This window comes from Rhinichthys klamathensis, unplaced genomic scaffold (genome assembly GCF_029890125.1).
Source record: "Rhinichthys klamathensis goyatoka isolate OS25496 unplaced genomic scaffold, OSU_Roscu_1.1 h1tg000799l_1, whole genome shotgun sequence".
Classification (NCBI taxonomy): Eukaryota; Metazoa; Chordata; class Actinopteri; order Cypriniformes; family Leuciscidae; genus Rhinichthys; species Rhinichthys klamathensis.
The window spans coordinates 265,887-292,500 of record NW_026607192.1 but is presented as its reverse complement, the minus strand read 5'-3'; the positions used below and the strand labels follow the sequence as shown (position 1 = coordinate 292,500).

The 26,614-nt window shown below is 38.3% G+C and overlaps 1 protein-coding gene across 1 annotated transcript in view; it reads left to right on the top strand.

Annotated features, from left to right (window-relative positions):
* The window catches only part of mast1b (microtubule associated serine/threonine kinase 1b), a 38,283-nt gene extending 18,376 nt beyond the window's left edge, over nucleotides 1-19,907 (top strand). Inside the window, exons 7-27 of the mRNA XM_056243475.1 lie at nucleotides 86-161; nucleotides 2,136-2,345; nucleotides 3,445-3,546; nucleotides 4,033-4,165; nucleotides 4,259-4,326; nucleotides 4,591-4,667; nucleotides 4,876-5,084; nucleotides 5,418-5,556; nucleotides 5,852-5,984; nucleotides 7,904-8,069; nucleotides 8,362-8,463; nucleotides 9,653-9,775; nucleotides 11,004-11,113; nucleotides 11,195-11,349; nucleotides 12,507-12,736; nucleotides 12,840-13,046; nucleotides 13,774-14,003; nucleotides 14,776-14,898; nucleotides 15,253-15,389; nucleotides 15,476-15,663; nucleotides 16,643-19,907. Coding sequence (XP_056099450.1) covers nucleotides 86-161; nucleotides 2,136-2,345; nucleotides 3,445-3,546; nucleotides 4,033-4,165; nucleotides 4,259-4,326; nucleotides 4,591-4,667; nucleotides 4,876-5,084; nucleotides 5,418-5,556; nucleotides 5,852-5,984; nucleotides 7,904-8,069; nucleotides 8,362-8,463; nucleotides 9,653-9,775; nucleotides 11,004-11,113; nucleotides 11,195-11,349; nucleotides 12,507-12,736; nucleotides 12,840-13,046; nucleotides 13,774-14,003; nucleotides 14,776-14,898; nucleotides 15,253-15,389; nucleotides 15,476-15,663; nucleotides 16,643-18,243 — 4,519 coding nt within the window. The 3' untranslated portion in view covers nucleotides 18,244-19,907. The remainder of the gene's footprint in view (nucleotides 1-85; nucleotides 162-2,135; nucleotides 2,346-3,444; nucleotides 3,547-4,032; nucleotides 4,166-4,258; nucleotides 4,327-4,590; nucleotides 4,668-4,875; nucleotides 5,085-5,417; nucleotides 5,557-5,851; nucleotides 5,985-7,903; nucleotides 8,070-8,361; nucleotides 8,464-9,652; nucleotides 9,776-11,003; nucleotides 11,114-11,194; nucleotides 11,350-12,506; nucleotides 12,737-12,839; nucleotides 13,047-13,773; nucleotides 14,004-14,775; nucleotides 14,899-15,252; nucleotides 15,390-15,475; nucleotides 15,664-16,642) is intronic.
* The last annotated feature ends 6,707 nt before the right edge of the window (nucleotides 19,908-26,614 follow it).

Genomic DNA, 26,614 nt, shown 5'->3' with positions numbered 1-26,614 from the left:
ACAGACACACACATACACACACTCATGCTTGTGTGTGTTTTTTACAGTAGTTGTGTTTAACACTCTCTCTCTCTCATGTCTTCAGTCCAGGTCGTTCTCACTCCTGCTATGACAATGAGATCATCATGATGAATCATGTTTACAGGGAGCGTTTCCCCAAGGTAAAGCTCTCATACACACACACACACACACACACACACACACACACACACACACACACACCTGTCTCACACCACACCATCTGTCTACCTGTTTCTCACACTGCCTACCTCCAGTGTCATCTCTCAAAATCTGTGAGCACACCAGCATATATACAGTATATATCCCTCTACCTCGGATGGTTCGCCACACTGCATTCTGGGATTGGCTTCTCTGTGAAGAATGCGTACAGTGCTGAGATCCAAAATGAGACGATTTTGCATTATTATTCACATTATTTCTAAAAATAGGACGATAAAAAGCTATAACATTAGATGCTTTCTTCTGAGATGTTTCTCTTGGGAAAAAGACCTCAGTAATTTCAGAGCTTCAGAAAAGATCTCAGCGATGTCTCAAACTGAGCTCAGATTTGCTCAACATCCAAGTCAGAGATTTGAATATGAACTCAACATTTCTCATCAAATGAGCTGAGTTGCTCTTCACATTCATTCACAGCTCTTTACTCTGACCGGATGATGACCAGTGTCTCAGTGCTGACCTCGTCACGCGGAGCTCTCTCCTAACATTAGCCGTCTTAGAGGAGACTATATCGATTTTTACTTAGACAACATGCCGCTGTGTGAGTGTGTGTGTGTGTGTGTGTGTGACTTTAACTGGTGTCTGGTGTCTGTCTCTTAGTTTGCTGTAAGACAAGCACACTTTTTATTGTCAGAGTGACGTCAGGGTAACTGAGGACGACTGAAATAAAAAAACATCTACACAACTATATATTAAACATCATACATTAAAATATTAAAATACTATTTAATATATATATATATATATATATATATATATATATATATATATATATTGTAATATTTTCTACAATAGTAGTTTTTCCTAATATATATATAAAAAGTAATGTAATAAAAAATCTAAAATCTTGTTCTACACAACTTTAAACATCTGTGAAATATTAAAATATTATAATACTATTTAATATATATTATAATGTATATTAAATATAATATTTGATAATATTATTGTAATAATATTATTTCTAGAATATTTATTTAGTAATTTGGTATAATACATAAATAATATTTGATACATATTTAGTATTTCATAATATTAATAGCATTTTATAAAATATTTAACTCTTTTGTAATGAACAATATAGAGATAATATTATTTAATATTAATAATAATATTACAAGATCATTTATTTATTATAAAATACTTATTATTACTTTTATTTATTATTCTATAATATATTAATATATATTATTATTATATTATTATTACTATTATTATTATTAAAGTATGTACCGGTAGTAATACATGCATATTCTAGAAATTATAATATATATAATAAAAAATAATTTAATAATTATAATATTATCATTATTTCTAGAATATTTATAAAACACTTTTTTTATCCACCACATGGCCTGGGCCAATGGAGAATCAGTATTAATTAAATGCTACTATGATGCATTTTGGTTTAATATTTTGGTCTATGATGCAATATTATGATTTTAGATTTTTTATTACATTACTTTTTATATATATATATTATGAAAAACTACTATTGTAGAAAATATTATTACAATATATATATATATATATATATATATATATATATATATATATTAAATAGTATTTTAATATTTTAATATATGATGTTTAATATATAGTTGTGTAGATGTTTTTTTTTTTACCCTGACGTCACTCTGACAATAAAAAGTGTGTTTGTCTTACAGCAAACTAAGAGACAGACACCAGACACCAGTTAAAGTCACACACACACACACACACACACACACACACACACACACACACACACACACACACACACACACACACACACACACACACACACACACACACACACACACACTCACACAGCGGCATGTTGTCTAAGTAAAAATCATTATATTCATATATATATCATTGTTTATCTCCATCTTGATGAGTGTGTGTGTCCCCGTCAGGCCACGGCGCAGATGGAGGGCCGCCTGTGTGACTTCATCCACACATATTGTCCCGAGAGCGTTCTCCCGCTGGCCGACGGGGTCCTGAGCTTCATCCACCACCAGATCATCGAGCTGTCCAGAGACTGCCTGACCAAATCTGGAGAAGGCCTCATCACGTCGGTCTACTTCTTCGAGCTGCAGGAGAACCTGGAGAAGCTCCTGGACGACGTGAGTTCACCGCAACACAACCGGCTCTTTACTGGAACACGGGAAGGAATGAGGATATATTATTTAGATGTGAAGTTTCAATGCATCATAGTAGCATTTAATTAATACTGATTCTCCATTGGCCCAGGCCATGTGGTGGATAAAAAAAGTGTTTTATAAATATTCTAGAAATATTATAATTATTTATTATATATAATTATATATATTATAATTTCTACAATATGCATGTATTACTACCTACTTTAATAATAATAATAGTAATAATAATAATAATTATTAATATTACTTTTAATAATTATATTATTATTTCTAATCTATTATTATTCATATTTTTTGAGTATTTATACAATATTATGTATAAGGTATTTATAATGTATTTATTGCCACATGACCAGGGCCAATGCCATTTCTGTATATATTATATTACTAGTATTTTGTAATAAATAAATAGTCTAGAAATAATTGCATAATTTATTATAATTTAATTTTTAGAAAATAAATATATGTATTAATATTATTATGCATTATATGCATTATACATATATATTTATTTATAGATTCTTAATAATATTAAATGTATTTATAATGTATTTATTGCCACATAACCAGGATCAATGACATTTCTGTATATATTATATTGTATTGTATTATATTATATTATATTATATTATATTACTAGTATTTTGTAATAAATAAATAGTCTAGAAATAATTACATAATTTATTATAATATAATTTATAGAAAATAAATATATTTATTAATATTATATGCATTATGCATATATATTTATTTCTAGATTCTTAATATTAATATTAAATAATATAAAATGTATAATGTATTTATAATGTATTTATTGCCACATACTGTAACCAGGGCCAATGAAATTTCTGTATATATTATATTATAATTTAGTATATTATATTATATTATATTACTAGTATTTTGTAATAAATAAATAGTCTAGAAATAATAATAAAATATAATATAACACATATTTTGTAATATAGAATGTAGAAATACATCTTTATTACATGCATAATAATATGAATAAATATATTGTCAGTGTATGCATCTCTGTTTCTCTCTATCTGTGTCTCAGGCGTACAAGCGGTCAGAGAGTTCAGAGTTGACCTTCGTCACTGAGTTGGTGAAGAAACTCCTCTTCATCATCGCTCGACCTGCACGACTGTTGGAGTGTTTGGTGAGGAAAATCTTCTAACTTGTTCTTTCATCCATCGAAGTCTCAGATAATCATCAGATAACATGACATCAAACCCCTCTGGACTCCAATAACACAAGCCTGACCGTTTCCAATTTTTCCAAAAACGTATTGTGAGCCAGAGCGCGTTGCATTAGCATTTAGATTGAAGCAGCGTGTTACTGTTATCATTGACCTTCTGTGATTCACTGCCTCGAAATCTCACACAGTCATTTGAAATGAATCTGAGCTGCTCCAGGATTAAACCACATAAACGCATTATTACCCCCATTAAACCGAGAAGCTCATAAAATGAGCTTTCAGCAAAGTTTGGGCGAATATGTCCATGCACTTCAGCAAACTACAAATGTTCAGTTTAATTCGCTACAAGAACGGAACCATATAATTCCAAACCGCGTCGCAAGATTCTAAGATCACCGTAGTAACCGATAGCACCAGTGATTGATGTGTGTGTGTGTGTGTGTGCAGGAGTTTAACCCTGAGGAGTTTTATCATCTGCTGGAAGCGGCTGAAGATCACGCTAAAGAAGGACACCTGATGAAGACCGACATCCCACGCTACATCATCAGCCAGCTGGGCCTGACACGAGACCCTCTGGAGGGTGAGCCGCACACTCACACACACACACACACACACACTGACTCCATTATAGAGGAACTGTGTGTGCTGACCGTCTGTGACGTGTGTGTTTCAGAGATGGTCAGTCGAGAGCACTATGATAGCGAGGGTCCCGTCACACCGGAGACGGACGATTCTGCAGAGGTCTGAACACACACACGCACGCACGCACACACACACACACACACACACACTCAAACACAAACACACACAGACAAACATACACACACACACACACACACACACACAGACAAATATAAACACACACAAACACACACACTCTCACACATACACACAGCCCCAAGAAACTGAAACCGATTATTTGTCAGTAAAGCATCTGTTACAAGAGGATAATGACGTCCTGTGCAAATTATTCTAAAGTGTTCAGGGGATTTTTCTCTATTCCAGGGAAAAATGAAACCCATGAAGCCACCTGGAGAGGCTGATTTCCAGACCATCAAACTAATCAGCAATGGAGCCTATGGGTAAACCAGCTCACACACACACACACACACACACACACACACACATTAGATGCCCCCATAAACCATGTTTACGTTCTAATACCCGTGTCATTATACACATGTGTCCTCATAAACCATATATACAAGAGCACGCACACACACACACACACACAGAGAGAGAGAGAGAGAGGAGTTGAGGCAGTGACAGAGGTTTCCGTGTGTTTTCCAGCGCGGTGTATCTGGTCCGTCACCTGGAGACCCGTCAGCGCTTCGCTATGAAGAAGATCAACAAACAGAACCTGATTCTGAGGAACCAGATCCAGCAGGCGTTTGTGGAGCGAGACATCCTGACCTTCGCGGAGAACCCGTTCGTGGTCAGCATGTTCTGCTCCTTCGAGACCAGACGACACCTGTGTATGGTCATGGAGTACGTGGAGGGTGAGACACACACGCAGTTTGATCACTCTTTTACAGCTCATGAGACTTTATTGTGCCGTATATCCGAGTGAAGCGCTTCTGGAACAAGAACAAATGTAGGCGGGGCCTGATTTTGTCCGTGTGGAATTGATTGGATGGTTGTGGTTTGCTATTGGCTGATCTCATGTGAGTGACAGGTTGCCCCGCCCACATCATCAGAGAAGAGAAGAGATGCTGTGAAGGAGGGAGGGGAAGTTATTTTGATTAAGGAGAAACATCTAAAACGCAGGAGACTTCTGTCTTATGAGACACAACTGAAGATTGCATCTGTGTTTTGTGTTTCCCGTGGCTCAGGAGGCGACTGTGCAACGCTGCTGAAGAATATTGGAGCGCTGCCCGTGGAAATGGCACGCATGTACTTCGCTGAAACCGTCCTGGCGCTCGAGTACATTCACAACTATGGAATCGTGCACCGCGATCTCAAACCTGACAAGTAAGACGCCTCCTGGTGGACAAGATTGAATCAGAATATATCTGAATTGTATTTTATGAGGACAGCAGAGAGCGTTTCATTTACTAAATGACCCTGCGCATTCAATTAAACGATTGCTGGGATTCATTTGCCTTCTGCTGGGTGGTGACAGACACTTCCTGTGTGAGATTAATGAAAATCATTTCATTCGGACAGATTGTGTTATATAATTAAACACATGTCAGGACTGCCGCTCAGCTTGACAGTGTGTGTTTGTGTTGCTGCATCACATGACCTCTGTCTCTCTCTCTGTCAGTCTGCTCATCAATTCCATGGGACACATTAAACTCACGGATTTCGGTTTGTCAAAAATGGGTCTCATGAGTCTCACCACAAACCTGTACGAGGGACACATCGAGAAGGACACCAGGGAGTTCCTGGATAAACAGGTATGAGAAAATACTGTCTTTTAAAAGAATGTAATATTGTATTAGAAGACATGGATCACAGACAGGGACTAAAAGCCACAAAATGGCAATTTTCATTATTCATGAAATCTTTAAATTATTATATTCTGTCTGTTTAGTGTAGTTAATAATTAATGCCAGTGTCACAAGTTGCCAATAAGCAACAGCAACATGCTAAAAATGATTTCAAACGCCAATATGCTATAAATAATTCCAAATACCAACATTCTAAAAAATAATTCCAAATACCAACATTCTAAAAAATAATTCCAAATACCAACATTCTAAAATATAATTCCAAATACCAACATTCTAAAAAATAATTCCAAATACCAACATTCTAAAAAATTACTCTAAATACCAACATTCTAAAAAAATAATTCCAAATACCAACATTCTAAAAAATAATTCTAAATAAAAACATTCTAAAAATAATTCAAATACCAACATTCTAAAAACTATTCCAAATACCAACATGCTAAAAAATAATTCCAAATACCAACATTCTAAAAAATAACTCCAAATACCAACATTCTAAAAAATAATTCCAAATACCAACATTCTAAAAAATAATTCTAAATAAAAACATTCTAAAAATAATTCAAATACCAACATTCTAAAAACTATTCCAAATACCAACATGCTAAAAAATAATTCCAAATACCAACATTCTAAAAAATAATTCCAAATACCAACATTCTAAAAAATAACTCCAAATACCAACATTCTAAAATATAATTCCAAATACCAACATTCTAAAAAATAATTCCAAATACCAACATTCTAAAAAATTACTCTAAATACCAACATTCTAAAAAAAATAATTCCAAATACCAACATTCTAAAAAATAATTCTAAATAAAAACATTCTAAAAATAATTCAAATACCAACATTCTAAAAACTATTCCAAATACCAACATGCTAAAAAATAACTCCAAATACCAACATTCTAAAAAATAACTCCAAATACCAACATTCTAAAAAATAATTCCAAATACCAACATTCTAAAAAATAACTCTAAATACCAACATTCTAAAAAATAATTCCAAATACCAACATTCTAAAAAATAACTCCAAATACCAACATTCTAAAAAATAACTCCAAATACCAACATTCTAAAAAATAACTCCAAATACCAACATTCTAAAAAATAACTCCAAATACCAACATTCTAAAAAATAACTCCAAATACCAACATTCTAAAAAATAATTCCAAATACCAACATTCTAAAAAATAACTCCAAATACCAACATTCTAAAAAATAACTCCAAATACCAACATGCTAAAAATTATTTCAAATACCAACATTCTAAAAAAAATAATTCCAAATACCAACATTCTAAAAAATAATTCCAAATACCAACATTCTAAAAAATAATTCCAAATACCAACATGCTAAAAAATAACTCCAAATACCAACATTCTAAAAAATAATTCCAAATACCAACATTCTAAAAAATAACTCCAAATACCAACATTCTAAAAATAACTCCAAATACCAACATGCTAAAAATTATTTCAAATACCAACATTCTAAAAACTATTCCAAATACCAACATGCTAAAAAATAATTCCTTACTCCAACATTCTAAAAATGATTCCAAACACCTTAGCAACTGCATAGCAATGGTGGAGAGTTTTGTATTCATTAACACCACTTTCATTTTTTTCAGGAAATATATGCAAGTGTAGTTGATTAATAACTTTATTTCTCCTTGTCCATATGACCTGGCTTTACTTTAGTAGCATTTGCAGATATCTTCAATGAATTATAATTATAAATAATTATATTATGAATACATTTATTTAAATGTAATTAATGTAGCACAATTTTGAGCTCAAGTTCATGAAGTGTCAGTGCTGAAGTCATGCTCAGAGGCTTGACCTTTGACCCCAGGTCTGCGGCACCCCGGAGTACATCGCCCCGGAGGTGATCCTGCGGCAGGGCTACGGGAAGCCGGTGGACTGGTGGGCCATGGGCATCATCCTCTACGAGTTCCTGGTGGGATGCGTGCCGTTCTTCGGCGACACACCCGAGGAGCTGTTCGGCCAGGTGATCTCAGGTAAAGACGTCACAACATCAGATATTTTACACAGTGAAATTTTACAGTAAAAAAAAGCAAAGGATGTATACAAAGCACACAATGTAAAATATCTATAATAAAATATATAGATATAGAAGCAAACAATAGAAATAGTCCCATTTAACAGTGAACCTTTAACAGGAAATTCCAAAAACACAAAAAGCAAACAAATAGTCACATTTAAAAACATATATTTTTACTAGAAAATCAGACAAAATACTGATTAGAAAAAATATAGTGTCATTTCAAGTGTGTGTGTGTGTTTGTGTAGATTATATTGCGTGGCCCGATGAGGACGACGCTCTCCCGGCTGACGCGCAGCACCTGATCTCATCTCTACTGCAGACCAGCCCGCTGCTCAGACTGGGCACAGGTGACCTCACACACCTGCAGTCATGTGACCCTCTGTCACTGAACACATGCTATTGCACTCTGACTGCTGACATTCATTAACACTTTTGTCTCTAAATGTGGTTGTCGCATAAAGCATTTAGCATCGCATAAATAATGACAATTAAATAAGAATATTTATTTGCCGGAGAATAGTTAAAAAATTCAAACCCCAGTCCATTTGTGCACAATAAAACAGATGAGAAGGTCCCATAGACTTACACTAAAGGAGGGACTCGGGGTCTGAATACCATGGCAACAACATAGCAACCCCCAGAATAGCCCATCAACACCCTAGCAACCACCCAGAACTCCATAGAAAGAACCTAGCTACCATGTAGTAGCACAGTTAAAACAAATCAGAACTGCCTACACATAGTATACACTAAAACACCCTAGCAACCACTCTGAACACCTTAGAAACCACCTAGCAACCCCACAGTAGCAAGTGTAACGCCACCCAGTACCACCTAACTGCATAGCATGCACTAAAAAACACCCCAGCAACCACTCAGAATACCTTATAAACCACCTAGCAAAAACATAGTAGCAAGTTTAAAACCACTCAGAACCATCTAACAACCCCATAATAAGCACTTTAAGCTCCCTGGTAACCACCTAGCAACACCTTAGCAACCACTCAGAACACCTTAGAAACCACCTTGCAACCCATAGCAAGTTATAAACCACTCAGAACCTCCTAACAACCCCATAAAATTCACTTAAAGCTCCCTGGTAACCACCTAACACCTTAGCAACCACCTACTCACCCAAAGCCAGTTTAAAACCAATCAGAGCCGCCTAACATCAGGATGCCTAGCAAACACATAGTAGCAAGTTTAAAATCACTCATCTAACAACCCCATAGTATGCACTAAAACACCCTAGTATCCACCTAGCAACACCCTAGCAACCACTCAGAATCACCTAATAACCCAATAGTATGAACTAAAAACACCATAGTAACCACCTAACAACGGCCTAGCAAGCACTCAGACCATTCTAGCAACAACACAATGTCTAAAGAAAATATTAATATCTATTTTCGATGGTTGCTATAATTTGATTTTTTTTGGAGCATTGATTGTCTTCTATCATGCTGTCCTTGTGTATGGCTTTGGTCGAGTCAGACGTTCTGCTCACGCTGAATGGAGGGGTGTGTTTCTGCGCAGGTGGAGCGTTCGAGGTGAAGCAGCATTCGTTCTTCTGTGATCTGGACTGGAGCGGCCTGCTCCGACAGAAAGCCGAGTTCATCCCGCATCTGGAGTCGGAGGAGGACACCAGCTACTTCGACAGTGAGTGACGGACGGGTGGATTGTGTGTGTTTATGCTGGTGTCTGTTATATGTCAAGCGAAGTCGAAATATGAACTGCTGAGGCGTCGTTTCGAACACAATCAGGCCAAAACGAAGTACGTTTGGAGTTAATTTCGGGAGTTTGAAACAGCTTGCCAATGTGAAATTTCCGTAAAAGTTCACTCTGACTGGTAAACGCTTCCAATCTCCCATTGGTCAGTGGTGATGATGTAATAGGTGGGTGTGGCTCTGAGGCTCCGCCTTCTTTGATGTGGACATTTTCTCCAGTTAATTTTTCCTGTTGAGTCCGTAGAGTTCAGAAAACCGCGAGTTTCTTTATAGTAGAAAATTAAGTTGTAATTCTAATGGAAAGCAACACTGACACGGTTCTCCATGTTTAATACCGTAAAGCTGTTTGCTTTAACCTCTTCCGCTCTACTTGCCCGTGGACGGGGGCTAGAGCTACGTCATTATATTTAAACTTAATGTTTTAAGGTTTCTGGAGATATTATCACCCCATATATGGTATCATTTTAAATCTTAAAATCTCATCTTTACACAGAATATAATGACATTTGTGTATATGGAACACAAAGAATTAATATAAAGCTTAAAAATACAATCGTCACAAAATCGCTCCTCCCCCAAAAAGCGATGCAGAAATATAAATATGTATTTTTTTACGTATTTCACAAAACAGGAAAGTCATATATCAAAAGAAAGCTCTCATTCTCAGGAATGTGACTGTGTAGTTTGTTTTATTGTTTTAACATCATAGTTCAAATTATCTTCAAAATAATCGCGCGGTGAAATATGATTTCTGTGAAAAACAAAGACAAACGTCTCATTTCTACTTCGATTACAAGTGCTCTAAGCTAAAATCAGCCACAAACCCTATATCATCTTTTACCTTAGGATCTTTTCATTATAATAGAAAATGAAGTTGTAATTCTAATGGAAAGCGACATTTTTCATGTTTAATACCGTAAAGCCGCTTGCTTTAAAGCAATCTATTGTATAAAGAGCTACATGTAAATAAACACAATTTGACGGGAGTGCTGAATTGTAGATCTGGTGCAAACATCACTATGATCAGATCTGATGCTTTCTTAACTGCCGTTGTCTCACCGCTATCATTTTTATTTATTTTTATTTTGTTGTTGAGAGGAAAGCTCTCAGCACATATTTAGTTAGTGTGCATTCGCGAGTAACTCATCTGTCCGTTTCAGCGCGATCCGAGCGATATCATCACGTTCACTCGTACGATGAGGACGACACCAATGACGACGAGCCAGTGGAGATTCACCACTTCTCCTCCTGCTCTCCACGCTTCAGCAAGGTTTGATCTCTCTCATCTTACACTGAGGATTATGGGTAATGTAGTCTGTTCCAGGACTCATGTAATCTGTCTGAATCACAGGTGTACAGCAGCATGGAGCAACTGTCCCAGCTGGAGCACAAACCTGTGGTGACCCGCCGAGAGCCCAAAGCTCACAGAGAAGATCGCGGGAAGAGAGAGAGTCTGGGCAGCCTGACCCTCCGGGACAAGACCTGGAGAACCGGATCCCCTGAGATGTAGGAGCAACGACAAAACATCCTCCCAGAATATCCCAGCAGCCACTCAGAACACCTTAGAAACCACATAGTAGCACATTTAAAACCACCCAGAACTGCCTGACAGCTGCTTAGCGTGCACTAAAACACTATCTAAGAGCACTATCTATCAACCTTATAATGCACTTTTAACTATTAATTGAACATTGATGGTTAAAACCACCTTGCATCCCATAGCAAGTTTAACACTACTCAGAAAAGCCTAACAACTGCAAGCATGCACTAAAAACTCATTAGAAACCACCTAGCATCCACATAGTAGCAGCCTACTAACACCCTAGTATTCACTTAGCAACCACTCTGAACAAATTAGAAACCACCTAGCAAGTTTAAACTCAGAATCACCTAATAACCCCAAAGTATGCACTAAAAACACCCCAGTAACCACCTTGCAACACCTTAGCAACCACTCAGAACACCTTAGAAACCACCTTGCATCCACATAGTAGCAAGTTTAAAATAACTAATCTAAAAACCCCATATTATGCACTTAAACCCCCTACTATCCACCTAGCAACGCCCTAGCAACCACTCAGAACAAATTAGAAACCACCTAGCAAGTTTAAAACCACTCAGAATCACCTAATAACCCCATAGTATGCACTAAAACACCCTAGTAACCACATAGCAACACATTAGCAACCACTCAGAACACCCTAGAAACCACCTAGCATCCACATAGTAGCAAGTTTAAAATGACTCATCTAACAACCCGATAGCATGCACTAGTATTCACCTAGCAACCACTCTGAACAAATTAGAAACCACCTAGCAAGTTTAAAACCACTCAGAATCATCTAATAACCTTACAATATGCATTAAAACACCCTAGTAACCACCTAGCAAACCTGAGCAACCACTCAGAAAACCTTAGAAACCACCTTGCATCCACATAGCAAGTTTAAAACCACTCAGAATCCCCTAATAACCCCATAGTATGCACTAAAACACCCTGCTATCCCCTTAGCAACGCCCTAGCAACCACTCAGAACAAATTAGAAACCACCAAGCAACCACCTAGCAAGTTTAAAACCACTCAGAATCACCCAATAACCCGATAGTATTATGTTATTAGGCCGTGATTCTAAACCACTGACGGTCCTCCTTTCTCTGTATAGGAAGCGTTTGTCGTGTTCGGAGTCGTCCTTCACAGAATCAGACTCCAGTCCTCCCGGAGCTCGCCGCCGCTTCTCAGCGCTGATGGACACGCACCGCTTCGCTTCTCCACTAGAGGGAGACGGTGAGGTGCACACGCGCCAGCCAGCGATCAAAGTCAGGGGCACGTCACTAGAGGGCGCCAGCGTGCCCGTCAGCTCCGGACTGATGGAGTCAGTGGGACATCCGGGAGGTGATTTGGTTTTCAAATAAAGAGAATCATTTCATACATTTATACTGTTGTGTTCCTAGGTGTCAGTCACTCTAAAACTCATATTAATCTTCCTGTTCCTCAGATAAACTTCTGCGGCCTGCCGATGCCGCCGTGCCTCTGCACATCCCAGACTCGTTTGGGCCTCGAGTCGGAAGTGACCTCGTGTTACGAAGAGCCCGACATCATCAGATTCCCACCGCCGACAGTGGGAAAAGCACCGCGACTCGCTCCGGCACCAAAGTCATAAAGTCGGCCTCGACCACGGCCCTGTCTGTCATCATACCTGCAGGCGAGATATCATTCCAGACATTCCAGATTTATTATGATCATAGATACGCATCAACATCCAATATAACAGCACTTCAACATTAAAATAAATGCACTGTTGTTTTTATTTAAGTATTATTATTTTGATGTACATGACATCATGTTTTTTAAATATTTAATTAAATAAATGAAATACTTTTAATTAATAATGGTTAATAATTAATAAAAATAAATAAATAAGGCTCTATAAGTGTATTTTAAGTTTTAAAAGGTCAATAACCTTCAAAATCACGACACTACTTTTTTTTTTTTTTTTTGCAAAACTACACCTATAAATGCAAACTATAGTTCAAACACACTATAGATGTCAACAACTAATAAAATATGTTGATAAATACAATAAAGTACTATTTAGTTCTATTGAAGTATAATTTTTTTTTAAATCGTATTATTTTCTATATGCTTTTATAAAATCGTGGGGTTTGTTTTCTTTAATAATTAGCCTTTTTGTGGGCCTCATTTATGAAACATGCTCATTTCTGTAATAAAAACATGTGCATTTTTCCATGCAAGTTCTGTGTAAAAAATATAGAAATTTGCATGAAACTTTTTTTGTCTACAAACTACAAATCTACAAAAAATTTCACAACACTTTTCTAGTCAGGTTTTGCATTATTCTCAATATATGTGGCATTTACATATGAGCTTTTTTTATATTAAGATGTTTGGTTTTATTTTTCCTCCTGTAGTTGAGCAGCATGGCACGTCTCCATTGGCCAGTCCCATGTCTCCTCGCTCCATCTCGTCCAATCCCTCTTCTCGTGACTCATCTCCGAGTCGCGACTACTCGCCTACGGTCAATGTCCTGCGCTCCCCGATCACCATCCATCGCTCTGGGAAGAAGTACGGCTTCACGCTGCGCGCCATCAGAGTCTACATGGGCGACAGTCACGTGTACAGCGTGCATCACATGGTCTGGGTACGAACGCATTCGGAGACGTCCTACTGAATTTATAGCTGAGGAATGTGTTGTATGTGATGATCAGTGTTGGGGTTACCCATTACAAGTAACTTGAGTTACGTAATCAGATTACTTTTTCAATTAGCTAGTAAAGTATCGCATTACTTTTTCAATTTACAACAAAATATCTGTTACTTTTTCACATTTGTTGACTGACAGCTCTCCTGTCCCCATGTTGAGAGAAGTGTGTGCGCTGTGTGTGAACATGATGGTTATTTTAGCTCTAGACTAAATGTGAGCATGCATTTACTCGTCTCACTTGCACAAAAACATTCAGTATTTCTCAAAATGAATAAAAACTGTAAAATGCTAAACTTTTAAAATGAACTATATTAAATTACACAAATATACTTTATGTATTTAATCTCACTTTATTAACCAATGTCTTTGCTGCTGACCTTCAATGATCTTATTCAACCAGACTAATAAGCAAAAAATATTTTAGATTATATTTAGAAATAATAGTGTTGAACTTCCTTCTCCTGTATCCTATTGTTCTTTAATCCAGAATGGCAGAAGCTGAAAGGTTTGTTTCTACTGTACGTGTAAATATGTATTTCCTTCAGTCTGAGGCTTATTCATTTCACTTTTGGTGTGACAGGGCCTCAACATTTGCCAAAAATATAACTTTTTTTGTTGTTATTAAAAAAACAAAACAAGCAAGCCTAGCCCAGGTGAGAAAAAGCATGATGAAAAAGTGATGATTGACATTGCTTTCTTCCAATCACAGCATGTAGAGTGTGGCGGGCCGGCCCAGGAGGCGGGGCTTTGTGCCGGTGACCTCATTACCCATGTGAACGGGGAGTCTGTGCACGGATTGGTCCACACAGAGGTGGTGGAGCTCATCCTGAAGGTACGGGCATCACGAACAGACCTGTTGTTCCATCAATTGCTTTAAAAAATATATATTTAAAAAAAGAATAACTATTGCAGGAATACATACAGAAATTTTACAAAATACACATATCGACGACGACAAAAGAAAATAGACAACTAACAATATAAAAATAGACAAAAGGAAAAACAAAAAAGGTAAAGAAAGAAAAGAAAGTTATAATTTGAAATATATGTCCTTTGGGAGTGTTGAGTGTTTTAAGGTATTCAGTAATTTAACATCTTTTACCCTTTCTCTCGTCCCCCCACTCACCTATATAACTTTCTAGAGATAATATTCAATAACTTTAACATGGTGCTTTTGTAATTTCAGAGTGGCAGCAAAGTAACAGTGACGACTACTCCGTTCGAAAACACATCTATAAAGATCGGGCCGGCCAGGAAGCTGAGCTACAAAGCCAAGATGGCCCGACGCAACAAGAAGTCAGTTCCAAAAGATGGACAAGAGAGGTTAGTAAGAGAGAACGCCTTTGCATAAAATACACACCTCATTTACATAGTCACTTTACTCAGTTTGTCTCTCTCTCTGTCTGCAGTAAAAAGCGCAGCTCTCTCTTCCGTAAGATCACGAAACAGTCAAACCTGCTTCACACCAGTCGTAGTCTGTCCTCTCTGAATCGCTCGCTGTCGTCTGGAGACAGTCTGCCGGGATCTCCGACACACAACCTGTCTGCTCGCTCGCCCACTCAGACGTATCGCTCTCCTCCAGACTCCGCCCACCTCGGTCAGAGCTCCTCCCACTGCTGTATGAAGTGGAATCTAATTGGCTGAATCTGTGATGTCATTTATACTTGTTTTATTCAGTCAAAATGAGTGTTTCTAGACCAGGGTTTTCCAACCAAGGGGACACAAACCCCTGGGGCTTCATTATGATAAAATCAATCAAATGTTAAATTAAATTAAATAAACATGTATAATTACAACAATCAAAAAATATCTCTTTATTCTGATTTTGTACAAAATTATTATTAGTAGTAGTGGCAATAGTATGTAAATTTATTATAAGCATTATTTATTAAATATTATTTATTTGCATTGTACTACTTTTACTAGTTTAGCTTGACTGATTGAGATGCTGATTATGCTAGTATGGAAATGAAGATTCAATACATTGCACACATGCATGCTTGCATTACAGTAATAACAGCAGTACACAAGGGGGCGCTACAGTTACACTTTAATGTTTGTAACTGGATGTATATTTTATCCAGGCACCTTGCTTTAAACATATTGACTGTGAAAGACTGTTGACTAGTGCTGAGAATGCAAAGCATACATGAAAACCCCCCATTATGTGCCTCATAGCAGAGTCCAATGTCTCTGAAAATCAAGCCTGAAAGCATCTGTGTTGATATACATGCATTATATGATGCATGACACACAAGAGTATGATTGGGGTCTAAGTTTTTGAGTAGTCGAACAATTGTATTATAATGTGTGAACTCCTTTCTAGAGAACAAAAGCAGAATTTTGCCATGTAATATTGAATTTTGTTTAAACCTTATGTACTTGAGTGACACTTGACCTACTGAAGATGATATTTCTGTGGCGTGCGTTGCCTCTTTCGTTTTCCGGCAGACATGCTTTGAAATTAACTCAATTAGCCTTTGATATTTAACTTCAGTGGGTGTTTTGACTGATCATTGTGTGTCCTTTTCATGTTCCTTTGAGGTTCTGACCTGGTTCTGTCCTTGTCCTTTCAGGCACGTCGTCTCAGAGCAGCTCTCCCGCGTCCAGCACGCCAAACTCGCCTGCGACGTCTCAGCACATGCGGCCAAGCTCTCTCTACGGTCTCTCACCCAAACTCCACCGCCAGTACCGTTCTGCTCGCTGCAAATCCGCTGGGAACATTCCTCTGTCCCCGTTAGCTCACACGCCATCCCCAACTTCGTCCTCTCCTCCGCCCATCGCTGGACACACCGTCGGCAGCTCCAACACCACACAAGCCTTCCCCGCCAAGCTTCATGCATCCCCTCCAATCACGCGCCCCCGTCCCAAGAGCGCAGAACCCCCCCGTTCCCCTCTCCTCCAACGGGTGCAGTCCGCCGAGAAGCTGGGCCCGCCCCCTACGCCATCTTTCCCATCCTCCTCATCTTCCGTGTGCTCGGATAGGAAGGGAGGGCTTTGCGTGTCCATGAGAAAACACGGATTGGAGGTTGTGCATGCCGAATACCGCCGGGAGTCGTTCCACTGCGAACACGCTCTCCAGAGCCTGATGGAGATCGAGGGAGAGAATACACCCGGGGCTCCGCCTTCTCCACCCGAACAGACGCCAACGCACACCCCCACCCAACACACGTTGAGTCCGGCGAGGCATCTTGGAAGGCAGGACTCAATGACGGTTCGAGAGTCCGAGATTACACCAAGGAAGCCTGACTCAAGTGTAGCAGTTTTAAAAACCACGTCAAAAACCGAACCATTGGATCCCAAATCAATCCAATTGGCCGAAACACCTCAGAAGGAGAAAGTTGGCTCAAAGTCTGAGTCTTCTCAAGTCTCAGTCGTCTCAATAGTCAAGGAGGGAGCTAGGGATGTGGGAAAGAGCGAATTTCTTAGCGTCACATCCGCAATGGGATGTGGCTCAAAGACCCCAAATTGGACGCCAATTGTCCAGAGCTCTGGATCACAGGAACTCAAACGCCAGAGCCTTCAAACCGAGGGTCCTAAAGGGATGGAGAATGGCAAAACCGAGGGTCCTAAAGGGATGGAGAATAGCAAAACCGAGGGTCCTAAAGGGCTGGAGAATGGCAAAGCCACTGAAAAGATCCCGGCGAAGGAGAAAACCCCACCGATAGTTGCTCCAGAGGCAAGCAAGTCAGGTAAAGGACCTCTAAGCGTTGAGGGGACTGGACCTAGTATTGTTGCCGCACCTAAAGTCAAAGAAGCCATTCCTGTCCAGTCTAAAACCATTGAAGAACGGGTTCAAACCCCATCAGGGTCAACCAGAGCCCCTCAAGAGGAAATAAGGCGGCTGGAAGCGGTTGATGAGTCCCAAGCCTCTCCGTCTCCAACCGCTAAGTCGCCTTGCACAAGCAAATCCCGTGCCGTATCTCCTGGCGACAGGTCGAGCTTTGTGACGCAGCTCACCAGTGTGGCTAAAACTGTGCTTGGGCCGATGAAGTTGGGCTCTCAGGATGGCGGGAAGGGCAAGGACAGCTCCAAAACCAACGAGGACAAACGAGCCGCCACCTTGGGAAAGTCCGAGGCCTCGTCCGGGAGTCGCCGTGGGCTGACTGGAACTTGGCCCGGTCCTGGATCGTCAAAGCCTGAAAAGGCATCAAAGAGCTCTTCCAAACATTCATAATATTCTAATGGGAATATTCTGTTGGGAACTTTAAAAACAGAATGTGTTCCCAGTATTTGTCCAAATGCAGACTGTTCAAAAGACTCTACAGCCATCAAACCAAGACATAAAAAAAACAACAACAAAAAACGCAAACAAGTAAAGGTGCTTCTAAATGACCCTTGTCAAATGTGTTTGTGCATATGGCGTACGAGTGTGTGCACCATCATATGTGGATGTAGAACAAACCAGTATGTCTTTCTAGATGCATGTTACATTGTATATTGTGAATAGAAAAGTAAAAAAATAAGATATGAAAAATGAAATCAAGACCTAATGCTAGTGAACACTGCACATCCAATCATTCCTGCCAGGTCTGTAGAGGGCATGTACTTTCAGTCATCACCATATCATCCAATCAGTTTGTCAGATTTAGAAACGAGAGGTACAGTAGTTAAAGTGTTTGTTTACCAAGTGACCGACACTATAGATCTAAACACTCTCATTCTGGTACCTCGGCTATACTGTTAAACTGCAGACGGTAGCGCTATACGAATGCTAGAGGCAACAGAAATGGGAAATGATTGTTGCACAAGGACAGAACCGTGTGAATAAGTGCTTGTTTCTGCTGTCTTAATTATATTTGCACTGGAAATGCCCAGCAAAAGTCAACATGAAATCTAAATTGACCATATTTACTTTAGTGATGCATGTTCCTGGTGTTATTGTGCACGATTCATCAGTGCACGGCTTTCCCTTTCAGCTAACATCACCTTGGTCGTGCACAACGTTTAACCATCAGACTTTAGTCAGGGTAGTGCCATATATAATTTTTGACAGGAATGAAAACTAGGTTGTGAGAAACAGAAGTACAGTGCGTTTAATGGATTGCAATGTTGTTTAATCTGTGTAAAATCAACCCCTGACTAAGTTCTACTGTATAGTCAAATAGCTACTTTGTGGGAAATGCAGCCTTTCTAAGTCAATGCAGCAATTTAAAGCCAGTTTGCGTTATGGCAATAATATCACATATCTGTAGAAGTATATTTGAAGTAGATTATGGAAGTGAAATCAGTTGCAGATGTCGTTTCATGTTGACTTTTATGTGGCTCAATTTAAATGTCTAAACCGAGAAAGAGAGTCTATATACAGTAGTTAAATATGCCATGCTTGAGACTGAAGCAAAAAACCTCAAGGATGGCATCGTTATGAAATGATATTGAGATTATTAGACAAACTCTATGAAGAAAATAGCTCACTATATGATGTCATCCTGTTAGATTATATTAATAGGCCAGTAAATGCACTGTGGATTATACACTTGAATTCTTTCAAAGCCTGAATTATCCTTTTAGTATATGCAGAAGAGTTTGTGAAGTATGAGGTGGTCTATGTGTAGATGTGTTTAATTTTAATCCATCCAGGGCTTTTAATTCACTTTTGCTACATATTCGTGATCTTTTATAGGATTTTATTACGTAGTAGGATGACATGTAAACGTCTAGTGGTTTGCGAGAGATTAAATGATACGTTGGCAGTGGCTTTATGTGACATGTGGAATTGATCTAATCTGTTTACACTTTAAATCTCTCACGTTTGTGTGAACATACTTTGGAGACTCTCTCTGTGTGTGTGTGTGTGTGTGTGTGTGTGTGTGTGTGTGTAGTGAATCTAGCATGTATTTGGTGCCACATTAGTGCAATGATGATCCAAATCAGCTGATCCCTGATTGACTGTCTTTTGCCAATATAGGACTTTACACTTTACCCAAATGTTAACCTTTAGAGGGAGAAACAAATGATGGATTAAATTTTGGCTGGTATTAACATGGTGTTTTAGACATTGTACTATGATAATACCATATTTTTGGACATAAACAATGGTATTCCCTGGTTAAGGTAATAATTCAGTACCATGGTGTACAATATATCAGGTACCATCTTTGTACCATAGTTAACACCACTGTACTTTTTGTGAAGGTAGCATCATTTTTAATATGCTTTTAATATTTGGGTAGGGTGTATATGCCTTTATGACATGTTTTCAGATTGATTTGTGCTGTAAAGTGTGTGTGTGTAGGATAGACGGTGTCAGTGTTTAGATTCTGTAGAGACAGTTACTCGCGCAAGAGTACAAGCAATGTTACAGAATGCACTTTATTGATTTTTCTCTTTGTATTTATTTATACGTTTATAATTTTATTTGAATGATTTTTGCCCTGTTTGATTATTAAAATGGGAGGTTTTATGTTGCCCTTCGATACGCTGCTTTGCATAAATCTTCCCAACTGTTTTACCTGTGAATTCTTATATCATTGTTTATTTACAGTTTTGTATGATTTCTCACCTCAGGCAATGTTATAAACTAATGCAATTTAAAAAATAATAATAATAAAGTGCAGTAAATAATAAAGAAGCCAATCACATATTTGGTTTTGGGTTGTTTTTGTCTTCTTGCATGGGTTTGTAGATAAATGTTTAAATGATAAATGAGTTAATATTAGTCAGTTATAGGAAGGTCATAAAATATGATACCATAACTATACAATAATTATAAAAATTATAGTTTAATAAAAGTAATAACTTCATACATGTATGTAGCGCTGGATTACGTAATCAGATTCCAAAAATGTAGTACTTGTAGGCTAATTAGATTATATCACGTTTTAAAATGCTCATAATCAAATTACAGTTACTTTTTATGGATTACATGATTAACGATACATATTGTTCACACAATGGAAGTAAATAATTCATAGTTTATTGATTTTCCTTCATTCTTCTTCATACACAATCCCATTCAAATCTAATGTGGGAGAAGCAACCTCAGAAGCTTCTGACTCCAAGGAGAAGGTGACGGGTGAGTGCGAGGGAAGCTTAGCGCAATGGTCGCGATGTTGTCTTTTCAGACAACATCGCAACAAGAGCAACTTCTCCATCCCTAGGGGGCCCGTCCAGGTTCAACGTTCCCGCTGTCGCTTACTACCTGGCCTGGCAGCGCCTGGGACGGGCTGGGCGCCCCTACTGCGGCCGGCTCCACGCCGAGACCTGGGTGTAGGTTGCTGCGACGGTCCGGCGGGAGCTGAGGCGGCTGCTGGCGGACGCCCTTGGCGACGGGCAGGCGGAGGATCTGTCCCCGGCGGACGGGTGAAGGCAGCAGCGGGCGCCGCCGGCGCAGGATGTGTCGGAAGGCCTCTGTCTGCGCCTGGGCGGCGGAGAGCTGTTGGGTGCAGCGCTCCACCACGTCGCCGAACAACCCAACCTGGGAAATTGGGGAGTCCAGGAACCGAACCTTGTCCGCATCCACCATCTCAACCAGGCTGAGCCAACGATGGCGCTCCTGGACCACTAATGTGGGCATCGCTAGACCGACCGCGCACGCTGTGACACTTGTGCCCCGGAGGGCGAGGTCGGTAGCAGTGCGGAGCTAGGCTCTGCTCTGCTAAGCTCTTACCGCCAAACCTGACGCGAGCCTACAGGCCTGCAAGGGGAGACAAGGATCCCCCAGATGCAGCGGCCGTCGGGCACAGGTGCACCTGTGTCGCGACAGACCGCTCCACTGGAGGGACAGCCTCATAACCCTTCACCGCTCCTCCCTCAAGGGTAGCGAGGGGGAAAAGCTATTCAGGCAGTTTGCCGTCCACAACCTGGTAAGCTCTCCATGCACTTCGGGAAAGAAAGGCATTGGGCGGCGAGCTGAGAACCAGCACGGCCCGCCCCGAGATACCAATCCCCCAACCGAGACTGAGCGGGACACGGTGGAGGGTTCCACTCGAGCCCGGCAGCCTCGGCGGCCCGTTTCAGCATAGCTGACATTTCTGGATCTGCCTCGGGCAACGTTACACTCCCAGAGGGAGATAACACAGCCGAGTCGTCATCTCCAGAGGCCAGCTCACCCTCTGATGCTGCTATCGACATCTTATCCTCTGGGGGAACCCCAATTGAAACGGCTGATCGGAATTCCATCGGCTGTGGTGTGATGGAGGAGTGTTTGGCTGCTGTAATTCAGTTATAACAGCCAGATGAACAAAGAGAAAAAGGGATCTAATTGTGTTGGCTGTGGTTTAATTTGCTTTATTCTTACTATCTTATTTTATTTCTGCTGGTTTTATGTGATTTTTTATTTATTTTTTGTCTCTTGTTTTCTAATGTTCGGAGTTGATCTGTTTATCTGAATATCCTTGTCAACATTGCTGAGATTCATACACTGGATTTTTTTGTATCAGAATAACTTAAGATATCCTTTTGATTACATCGAAAATGCTAAAATTATTATACCGTACAAGGCAGTTCTGCTATAATCAATAAAGTAAATCTAACTCTGAGATTAGGCTCTAAATGAGTTCAGTGATTCAGTTAAAAAAAAAAGAAGTGCTTTTTCTCCTTCAGTGATTCTGCTTGTTATCATCAGGTATCTTCAATAATGCTCAATCATCACACAATTAATCACTTATTATCTCATTAACTTTAACACTCTTCAGTGTTACTTATAACACTCTGAGTGTGGATTATATAAACACAGAGCAGTGTTAATTTAACACTGGGGATTTTGCACTAAGATTCTGGGCACATTAGTTTGCCTGCATATTTTGAACACATCAGCTTGTCTGTATATAGTATTTATTATCAATAAGGTGATTTTTTTTTTTTTTTTTTTTTTTTTTTTTTTTATGTTTGGAATTTGCATTGAAAAATGCATTTGTGTTTCTGACGTGTTGGTCCTTCCTCTTTTGCTATGTATGGAAAGTTGTGACGGTGGAGTGCATACTTGTCTAACACTTCACACATTACTTTTTGTTGAACAAGCACATCAACAACAAGTTATTGGTAATGTTGTAAATGGAGGAACAACCTACATTTTCTACCAAATCTGATTGGTCATCTTTCTGAGCTTCTTTTCAATTATTTTAAATATGTAATTAAAAAACATGTACATTTTTATTTGTCCTCTGTTTTAGTAATTGTGTGTAATTATATAAGGAAAGTTCTGAATCACTCAAATCCATGTGTTGTGTTTTTAAAGAGGAATGGCAGCAGATGCATGCATGCTCCATGAAGCCAGCATACTAATCATGTTATAGAATGAACATATGTACAGTAAACATTTGCTGAAATTAAGTACAGTCCTATAACAGTATGAACACTATGACAATTTAAAATAATATTCTTAAAGTGGACCTATTATGGTTTTTCGAAAATTTCCTTTCATGCAGTGTGTAATATTTGTGAATGTGATGCACAAACAATATCAAACTATACAGATAAAACAGTACTGATATTTTATTCAGTTATTTATGCGGATCAGTTACACACTGCAAACGCAGCATATGTGAAAGCACTATAGCGTGCGCTGCTCCTGCACCGTGACCGCATACACACACACGGAGTATGTGTGAGACAGGCATAACGCGTCACAGTCACACTTACACCACAGGACTCAGCTAGAACATGTTGTGTTCTTCTGCCAGTTAAGACCAAATCAAAACTCATGAACACATAATGCTTGAGTTTGGGTTAAAAACAGCCACAGAAAAGCAAAAAATAAAGTATCTTTGTATATTCAATTATAAACTGAATGCAACTCTATGTTCATCATCAGCATCTTTGAAAGGACATCAGAAAGAACTTCTCACTGAGGTCAAGGTGCCTGAAATCCCAGTCATTATAAGCCTTTATAACATGCTTCAATGGTAGCAAGTAGAGTATATTTGCAGAACAAGAAATGTGTGGAAAGCGTGGATAGATTCATCAACATTAGAATTAAAACCAATTTATTGACAAAAACATCAGTTGTGAAGCTGGCAAATGCTTGCACACACACAATAATGCAATTATTAATGAATTAAATGTGTACATTTTTACTTGTAGGAATGTCATGTGATTTCACAGAAAACAGACGTTGTTTTTGTGTGTCTAAGCAAGGCATGCAGAGAAGTTTCACTTCCTATGAGAACTCAGGAAATGGACAGATGCCACACAGAGAGAGACATCAACGACATCAAGGTTTGACTATTAATCAATAAGATACATTTTATTAGTTTGTTTTCACTTATTCAATGTCTGTATATATTTTAAAGTTCAGAATTATAATTATAACAATTATAATTGTTATTTTTATAATTATATAATTATTATATATAATAGAATTATTATTATTATTATAATTATAATTGTAGTAGGTACAACCTTTTTATAAAAAACACAACAGGATAAACACATTTTACAAACTAAATCAATGTAAACATATTACAGCTGTAATTTATAATATGAGTTAGGTGTTCTAAAAAAAATTAAATTTAACTTTTTTATTTGCAAATTTATTAACAAAGGTCTGATATATGCATATAAGAAAACAATTTTATTTGGACTGTGGACTCATCAATAATGTGTCATAACTGTTGTCATAATGTCAAACATGTAAGATGATACATGTCAAATTGTCTCATATTTGAAAGCTTCTGTTCTCATCAAACTCTTCCTGTCAGCTATAGTGGCTTTCTGAAATACACCACAGCGGTTTCCTTAATGTCACGTGATTTACTACCAGCTAACAGACTTTTGTTATAAGAACGTTCTCCAAATATTCAGTGTTGGTTCTGGGAACGTGAAAAATGTCCAGTTTTCTTGACGTTAGAGCAGAGTTTCTCAAACTTTTTCTGCCATTCTCCACTTTGGAGGAAGGGAACGGTTCCGAGCGCCAGCTTTCCCCAATCGCCCCGACAAAATGTTAATAAACTAGGCTTTACATTTAACTGTTAAAATGTATTTTATTAACATCACACATATAAAAAAAACATATCAAATAACAGCATTAAAAACTTACAAATAGAGAAAATAAAAAAGTGTATAGGCTAATTATATTATCACTTCGCATGAAATAAGACTTTGTTCAAAAGTAGCCTATAAATGTAATAATAATAATAATAATAATTATACAATAAAACTAATAATAATGCAGTTGTGTTTGCATTTTGCCTGTGATTACATCAAATTCAGAAACAGCAAAAATTAAAGTGAGGACTAGTTGTGCTTTGCTTCATTTTGTCACTTCGCAAACTGCATGCGAACAGAACAAGCAAAATTTAAAAAAGAATAATAACTCTGGGTTTTTCCTGGATCAAAACGAGGCGGAGGTGGTATAATCCTAATAATGTGCGTATAAGATAATTCGATTTGTATTTTTCAAAGACGATTTTTTAAAGACTATAATATACTGTGTTAGTAACGGATGTGGAAAGACACACTCAAACGTGGGCTTCTTTGCCTTTATCTTTTTGAATAGAAAAAAGTAAAATTCAGTTTGGCTGAAGATAAACTTCATAAGACCACAGCAGCGACACTCGAATCATACAGCCAAACTCGTATGATTCATATTAACACATAGACCTAATAATAGCTACGTGAAAACTGTAACAATATCCCTGTTATTAATAATACAGTGTACTAGTACAGGACAATAATTTGTCGAAAATAACAGGAAACCATAAATTGCTAAATAATGTAAACATACCCTAAGCATATAATTATGTATGTATATGTATATAGTTTCATATAAGAAAGTGAACTTGAATAGAATTTATATTAAATGTATTTCGTGCTTAATACATTTTAGCAGTTGGACATATTGTAGCCAAAAAGCAAACGGCTTTTGTTTTAAATGACATTGTATGGTATAAAAAAGTCTTGAAGTTATTAGAGGACATTACACAAATTTGCTTTGTGTGTTTATGTTGATATGAGTATGCATTTCTGTATGTACTGCAGCTTAAATACTGAAATAAGCCGAATTTTGACACAATGATTTTTCTCCCAGAAGTGCACATTATATGAGCCCTGCCTGATGAGAAGATCTTTGAAGACCTTGAAGAAGTATTAACACCACATTGAGTCAAGAGCGATTTGTCCCTTATAACTTTGTTCTTAAAATCTCATTAAAGATGAATACTCCTGAATCTGATGGAAATGCCAGTCAAGGGGGAAGAGACCCACCCGATGTCACTTTAGATGACATAGCTAGGGATTTGTTATCATTTTTTAAAGGGAATGAGAGCTTCAACAAATCTGAAATGGAGCATGAACATAATTGCTGTCCAGTGGATGAAATCAAACGAGTTTGGAGTAAATTGCAAAGCATGGATAAAAACTCAGATGAAAGAAAAGACTGGTCAGTTATAATTTTGCAGATGATGACAAGAAGTTTTGTTTGTGATAAGTGTAAACTAAGAGCAGTGCAGGAGAAATGCAAACCACCAAGCTATAGTGTGCAACCATCTCTCAGTCAGGGCCAGGCTGGGAATTATCACGGTGCTCCCGATGGCCAGGACAGGGCTTGTTTACCAAATGAAGGGCAACAAAATAGATATGAAACCATCTCCATCCGCATCCCAATCAAT